The sequence below is a fragment of the Nicotiana attenuata genome, unplaced genomic scaffold, assembly GCF_001879085.1.
Source record: "Nicotiana attenuata strain UT unplaced genomic scaffold, NIATTr2, whole genome shotgun sequence".
Taxonomy (NCBI): Eukaryota; Viridiplantae; Streptophyta; class Magnoliopsida; order Solanales; family Solanaceae; genus Nicotiana; species Nicotiana attenuata.
The window spans coordinates 6,441-13,915 of NW_017678073.1; the positions used below are offsets into that span (position 1 = coordinate 6,441).

Consider the following 7,475-nt stretch of genomic DNA (forward strand, 5'->3'; position numbering starts at 1 on the left):
CGGTACGGTAAATCAAACTTAAACATAACGAAACAACAATAAGAACGTGAATCAAACACATTATTGTAAAAACAAAACTCACCCAGAGAATTTTGAAGAAAATTAGAGCTAAAACGATCAAGGATTTGAAAAAAAGTGCTCTGACGAAAGCCGCACGCGCTGCTGTGCAAACAAAGAGTAAAAAGTTACTAAAGAGTATGTTAAAGCGTGCAAGGGCAATAATGTCATTTTACATTCTATTTTAAGTTAAAATGGCTAGAAATCAATGACATCACGGACGGTGGCTATTTTTCGAAAGCCACCCGTAAAAGTGGCTATGCCACGCTATTTTGACGAGGTAATTGTGTTCATCATCACGGCATATTTTTAATATAAAATGCTTCATAAAGATTAGAGTGGAAGAAAAAAAACAAAAAAAACTTGAATAGGGGTGTACATGGACCGGGTTGGTTCGGTTTTTATCAAAACCAAATCGAACCAATTATATCGGTTTGGATTGGTTCGGTTTTGTCGTATTTTTTGGGTTTTTCGGGTTGTTTGTTACTTAAATATTATTTCAATATAACTTTGTTAAATTTTTGATAAGTAAATATATGTTTAGTAAAAATATAAAAAAAAAAAATTGACAAACATATTATCTATTAAAATATTCTTATGAGAGAATTTTCTTAGTAATATAATTATTTTTTTAGTCATCTGACAATAATGTTTCGTTGATTTACGCTTTCAAGGTTAACCGAATTTAGTAATTAAACATAAAAATCAATATGATACCTAAATAATAATAATCACTTCACATTCGAAAAAGATATAACAATTTAATAGATCTTAACATATGATATGAATATGGAAGAACAAAGGGATTGACGCATTTGAGTAACACTTGATGAGAAAGTGATCATACAACCCACTATTTAAGATTAAGAAATATGAAGCACTTCATATACTATTAAATATTATATCCCGCAAGAGAATCCCAAATATTTTTAGATATTTTTTAAAGAAAATTCTATATAAAATTTTGAAAGAATATATCAAAATTATATATTCGGTTTTTTTTATTCAATACCAAACCAAATCAAACCAAAGCTAGTCGGGTTTTTTAATCGGTTTAATTTGACTTTTCGGTTTGGTGCGGTTTTCCTATTTGGTTTGTACGCCCCTTGAAAGTAAGAAAATATAGAATATGCAACAGGATCCAATAAAGCTATGAAATACAGCATTTCGAATTTTAGATTAAAGAACGCAGCTTTCATAATGTGAACTATATGGCCTTATTATCAAGATTTCTGTCAGGGCAAAACCCAAAAACTACTAATACTCCTAATAATAATGATTAAAAAGAAAAGGAGAAGTCAACATAGGATATTTCTTAGAAGAAAAAAGTTTGAAGGAAGAAAAATCAAAAGGCCTCTGAATATATCAAACTTTTTCATCTATTAATTATAATCAAGTGATGATTGTTTGAGCACGATTGCTGAACAAAAGAGACCTTTCAACCACACCAAGTGTACGAGAGTGACCTAAAGCATCACCAAATAAGTTAGTTTTTATTAGAAACCTTTAATTACTAGGCAAAGCATGCAAGTGGAAACTATCAAAAACAAAAAGTGCTTTTGTCCCCAGGGAAATTCAATAGTAATAATGATGTTAAAGCCCTTTGTGCTAGAGTATTTGGGAGCATTAATGGGCAATTAGACAAAAAAACACACATCAATCTAAGGGGTACGTAGGGTCTCATTCCTTGTTTTGAGGAAAAGAAACAAAAATGGCTCTTTCTTTTACTCCTTTATGTTTATTGTCTCTTCTTTTAAATCATGAAATCCACTACTTCTATTTTCTAGACTGACCTCTTCTCAATTGCGATAAGTATTGTGAAATATCCCTTGACCTTTTACTAAACCAAAATATTGTAAAAGTTAGTCACTTACTTCTGTTTATTTTATTTAATTTGTAATTTCGTAATATAGTTATGTTGCTACTCAAACAAGTCTATGCGTATATTTAATCCGAAGGAGAGATTTATGGATAAGAACCAGATTAAAATAACTATGTCATTGTCTGACGAGTGTCATGTGTAATCCTTCCTAATCTACTAGGAGTATATAATATATGACCTTTTCAACCAAATATTTTCTTAGAGCAATTTCATATTGCAAGTTGGAATATAGTGTTGAGTCCTTTGATAATAGCCACAAACTTGCACGAAAAAGTATCATTTTTTATTATTTAATAAAAAGTATATAAGCATCGTTAGCAAATTGTGGCTGGACCAACGATAGATTTGCATAAACATCTCGTTCAAATAGAAAGTTAAACCGTACACTTCTTTAATCATAAAAAATGTGTACTATTATATTTCAGCATTAGAATCCAGGACACAGAGAATGCAAGTATATGCATTGGCCATTTTGAGGAAACTAGGCATCCTCTATCAGGTGATTAGGCGATAGCAGTTAGGCTTATCCTACTCGTAAAGTGAGGGAAAAAATTTACCCCCACTCGGTGTATACACCAAGTCAACAATTAAATGACACTTGTCACCTTATTTATTATATAACTAGTACTAGTAGTATTTGGGGCATTTGCATCTATACCCGCTTTTTGGGTCACGTTTTAACTTGTGCCCGCTTTGCAAAAAAATTGCAAGCGTACCCACTTTTTCGCGTAACTTCAGTATACGGGGCTGAAGTAGCAAAGACAATCACGCAAAACTTCAGCATTCTAGTAGACGGGACTGAAGTTTTTGTTTGTAATTACTGAACTTAAGTATAGTAGCTGAACTTTTGTTCTCTATTTGCTGAAGTTTTTGTTTGTAATTGCTGAAGTTTTTGTTTTTTGTAACCGGCGAACTTCAGCTCTGGAGCTGAAGTTTTTGTTTTGTAACTGGTGAACTTCAGCTCTAGAGCTGAAGTTTTTGTTTTGTTACTGGCGAGAGCTGAAGTTTTGTTTTGTAACTGGCGAAAGTTTTTGTTTGTAACTGGTAAACTTCAGCTCTAGAGTCTTCTTACCTTCATAATGGTACTGTCACGAAAACATGAAAATAGCTGCTTTACTGTCACATAAAGCATTCAACAGCAAGGATACCTCATCTTTTAACTCTCTAATTGGACCAATTATTTGGATTATTAGTTCAACAACTAAACCATCCAAAGGAACTGTTAATCGATATTTGATAAAGCAAGAAACTTTTTAACAATTTACATAAACCAATATGCTGGTGCTAATGCCATGCATTATCAAATAGGATCTGTAGCTTCGTCATTTAACAGATCATCTATTGCCACCATTCAATCAAGCAACAAGACTTCGATATTCTTCGGAGAGGCATTTATGATGCGAAATTGCACTGTATATTCCTATTTTTTTCTTATTTATTTCTTCTGCACTGACAGAAATACAATTTGTGCAGTGCAACTTCAAAAAGAGGTTGAGGGCGGATATAACTTTGAGGAGGAGAAGGAGGAGGAGAAAGGGGGCTAAAGTTGTTTAAAAAGTGGGTACAGGTTAAAACTTTTTTAAAAAATGGGTATAGGTTAAATGGGGGCGACCAAATAGGGCGCCCCGTGCAATTTTTACGTAGTATTTAACCATAGTTAACTCCATGTATTTTCTATATAATCTTAAATTATAATATAATAATAATCTTAAATATGTACTAGCTATTTCCGTTGTTCCACAACAAATATATTGACAATATTCTATGTTTGAGTATTAGTTACGTGAATAGAGCTGAATTTGGTCTGATGCCTGAAGATAGGCATCAAACTGGTAATTAGTTGTTAGCTCAAAATACACACCCGTGTCTCAGTGTCAAACGAATTACTTAGTCATTTCAGTACTATTTTTTTGCTAATTAAGATTGATCTAGAGTAGTAATCTTTTTGATAGAGTCGTGATAAAGTTCTCAAGTACTGATCCCAAAGTCTTCAGGGACCAATCTGCTTCAAAAAGATTTATTAAGGGAATTTAAGCAAACCACAGTCTGCTTCAAGCAAACCACAGTCTGTGGCCAGTTTTGTTCAAAGTATTTCAACTTGCAAAATCCAACGTCATAATGGGGTCTTCTTTCCCATTTCTTATATTCTCCTTCATTTTCTCTCTTTTTGGTGGGTGGGTAGGGGGCTCTCCTCTACAACTTACAAGTTCTGTTTATGCATTAATTGGTTCCTCCACTTCTCTTCCCTTCAACTCGAGTATTTTGGGGTTTGTTCGCAATCTAATATGTGTAAAAGAAACCAAACTGGAACAGATTGAAGCCAATAACAATAAATTACCTCACCAATTTACTTGATCATCAAGCAAAACGGAGGAAGATACAACTGACGGCCATCCACTACATGTACAAAATTCATTCCTATACAACTCTACTGTTGAACCCCCGCATTTACAGAGGATTTCTCCAACTCAGGACTGACACATTAAGTAAAATCACTATAGCAGAACATATATAATAACAACAAAAACCGTTGCGCTTCCACTAATATTCTACCTGGAATTCCTTCTCGGATTATATAGTACTACTAAACTTCCAAACTACTGACACCGAGTTGTCGACAAGCTTCTCGCTTGATGATGGTCTAAGTTCATCTTTGGTTCCTCTTCTCTCTTTCTTTTGGGCAGAGATAATGAGGATATGGTTCTGGCTGACACCACCTTTTTAACGAGTGATTCCCATAGCGCATCATCTCCCTTTTGTTGCACCTTCACTTTGAATTGTCTGTAATGTAGAATTGGACATATTTAGAGACTCAATAATACCAAGGACAAAAAAGAAAAATAATTGGCCCTACTGATAAAGAGCTAGGGCAAACTACGTTATTTAAATCTGATATTTATGTAAGAGTTTCGACCTTATCCAGTCCAACGTATTGTAAGGCTATTAGAACATTTTGAAGATGATTTTTACAGGAAAACAGAAAGAGACGTTTCAGCTACCAAAGAATCTAAATGAAAAAGTGTCACAACAAGGCGATCATGGAAGAGGAAATGGACAAGTCCAGGACAGCACTTTCATTGTTTTTTCTATCAAGACAAATCAATTAAATGAACTCTTTGTCCTGATAATTCACATGGAAATGTTGCGAGGCCGATGTTCATAGTATAAAATGGAGTTATTGTAAAGAACAACAAAGTAGTTGCAACTTCTTTTTTTACCTGCACAGTGGTACTCGGCATTCATCAGGTTTGTCACAAATAGAAGAGTGCAATCTAAGGAGTTGCCACATCCTTTTGCATCGCAAACAACCTCCATTCACCCTTCTCTTACATGTAGCGAAGTGTCGAATAAGGAGCTGGACGCCTTGACACGTTTTGAATTTGCTACATGGAAGCTTCTTTGTGCAGGGCTCCTCATGACATGGCCCCACGCTGGTGCATCCTTCAGTGCATATGTGCTCTATACAATCCATCGCTTCGCTTAGCTGTAAATACAAGTTCTGCTCCCGCCTGTGTCTTCTTGTCCTCTTCTTCCTCTGTAATAACAAAATTCCAAATTTGATTAAGTAAACATTCGCTGAATGGTAAAGAAGATGCAAACAAATGTGCCAAGATTGTACGAAGACTTCTTTGAATCCTATTGTTTCACTATCAAGTGACAAACTTTAACATTAAAGTACAAGATTTTCATGATAAAAATTACTTTAATCTGATATTGGCCAATCTAAAACCAAAGAGGAATTATGCTGAAGTAATTTTAAACATACCGAGTCAGCCTCATCCATGAACTGCAGAATTTCAAGTTCAAGCAGAGAGTCATGATCTTGGAGGAACTTCCAACCCTCAGTTTTCTCAACTTTCTTGAAATTGGTTGATATAAATTTCAAGCACTTGAGATAAAGATCGGGTGCATCACAGAGCCTGGCCAGTTGAAGCACATCTACCGCATTTTTAATGGTCAATTGCTCAGCTAACCCCTTTGTACATCTCTGCTTTAGTTGTGGTACCAAATACACATGAGAGAGTGCTAGAAGATGAATTCCATGTTTAACCATCTGCTCTTCACTGCACCTGATCACAAGGATAAATTGGTCAATTCCAGACACCAAGATATTTATTTAATAAGATATTCTTTCCTCCAATAATAGCGGAAAACATAGAACCGCGGGTGCTTGAGTCTTTTATAGAATACTATTAAGGAAAAGAAACATGTGATTAATTAATCTATGAGGCAATGATTGTACCATGTGTAAGACGATAAATAAATAGGAGACAGGGATTTGGTTTAGGGCCAGTTACCTATCTTTTAATCAAAGGGAAAAAATCTACTGTTAATGGTCAATTTAGCTGCAGTAAAATTCAGGTCTAACTTAATTCAAGCCAATCAGGTTTTAAAGGTTGTAAACTACTCATGACAATAACGTGAAATGTTCGAAAACACGGGTGAAAAAAATGGATTCGGTGTGTATCGGGAAACTCACTTGAGAGAAGAGAGAAACTGGACAAACACGGAAACGGCGTCGCATGGAACACCCAGAATCCGAATAGTTTTCTCCGAGCTCCGTCGCTTTTGCGGCCGAACCAATATGCTCTCCAGAACTGACGAAGCCGCAGCCTACAATAATATTTTGCCACAAAGATCAGTACTTTTAGCAAATTGACACAGATTATCCATCAATTGATTCTAAATTTAGTACTATTCACATTTTGGAACTGAAAATTTGAAAATACCCTTTTAAATTCGCCCGTTTGAAAATACAATTCAAGTTCGTTAAATCGCGAATATGAAGATTCGACTGGCAATCAAATCTTATTGAATCTGTAAAACTCGAATGCTTAGAAATTTCGTACCAGAACAGTAGAATGTGCCGGAATTCGGCGGCCGCCGGAGGTTATGATTTGAATGTCGGCTTCAGGCAATTCGCCGGAAACTCCATCAAAATCGGTGGCAAAGTTATTAGGCGACATATCGACAAATATTTTGGAAACTAATAATATCGTTTCAATGAATTTCCTCCTCAGGGTATAATTTGTTTTTCTTTAGTTTTCGGTGGAGAATCATGGTTCGCATGTCCCCCTATATATAGGCAACGTGACACATCAACAGAAAAGCAAAAGAGCAGACAGCGTGGACAGTTTCCTTTCTCAATGTATTGAACGCGCTCTTTAATGTGCGTGAACAACAACCTCCAAGACTAAAACATAAATAGTGATTCGTGAAAGATAACATGCTTAAGAGAGCGTGGAGAGACAATTTAGTTGAGTTTTAAATGAATTTCCTTTTTTATCCTTGAACTTTTCGTGGTTTTATTTTCTGGGTCCCCTTTAGTTGGATAAACCACCTCGTCAATGCCAGGCAAGGTCGAGAATTGGCAATAAACGGCTTTTAGAAAATTTCAAAGGCCATAAATTAAAGGAATGGCCAAGTTTCTATTTACTCTGAGACTGACGTGTCATCCTAATCCTCTATTAACCTTTCAATATATACCCTTTTATCCAATAGGAAATTAAAAAGTAATTGCCTTGTTGGCAAACCT

At 35.1% G+C, this 7,475-nt stretch overlaps 2 protein-coding genes across 2 annotated transcripts in view; both read right to left on the reverse strand.

The window, feature by feature from the left end:
* LOC109221541 (myb-like protein X) overlaps positions 1-3,017 on the reverse strand; it is a gene marked incomplete at its 3' end in the record, with an annotated part of 9,443 nt that extends 6,426 nt beyond the window's left edge. The window contains exon 1 of the mRNA XM_019386017.1: positions 3,012-3,017. Within this exon, the coding sequence (XP_019241562.1) occupies positions 3,012-3,017 (6 nt within the window). The remainder of the gene's footprint in view (positions 1-3,011) is intronic.
* Positions 3,018-4,244: 1,227 nt separating this feature from the next.
* Positions 4,245-6,995, reverse strand: LOC109221542 (BTB/POZ and TAZ domain-containing protein 1-like). The gene is made up of 5 exons (XM_019386018.1): positions 6,790-6,995; positions 6,420-6,553; positions 5,706-6,009; positions 5,158-5,474; positions 4,245-4,720 (listed from the first exon to the last, which is right to left on the reverse strand). The coding sequence occupies exons 1-5, from the start codon at positions 6,904-6,906 to the stop codon at positions 4,537-4,539; spliced, it is 1,056 nt and encodes a 351-aa protein (XP_019241563.1). The 5' UTR covers positions 6,907-6,995; the 3' UTR covers positions 4,245-4,536.
* Between the last annotated feature and the right edge of the window lie 480 nt (positions 6,996-7,475).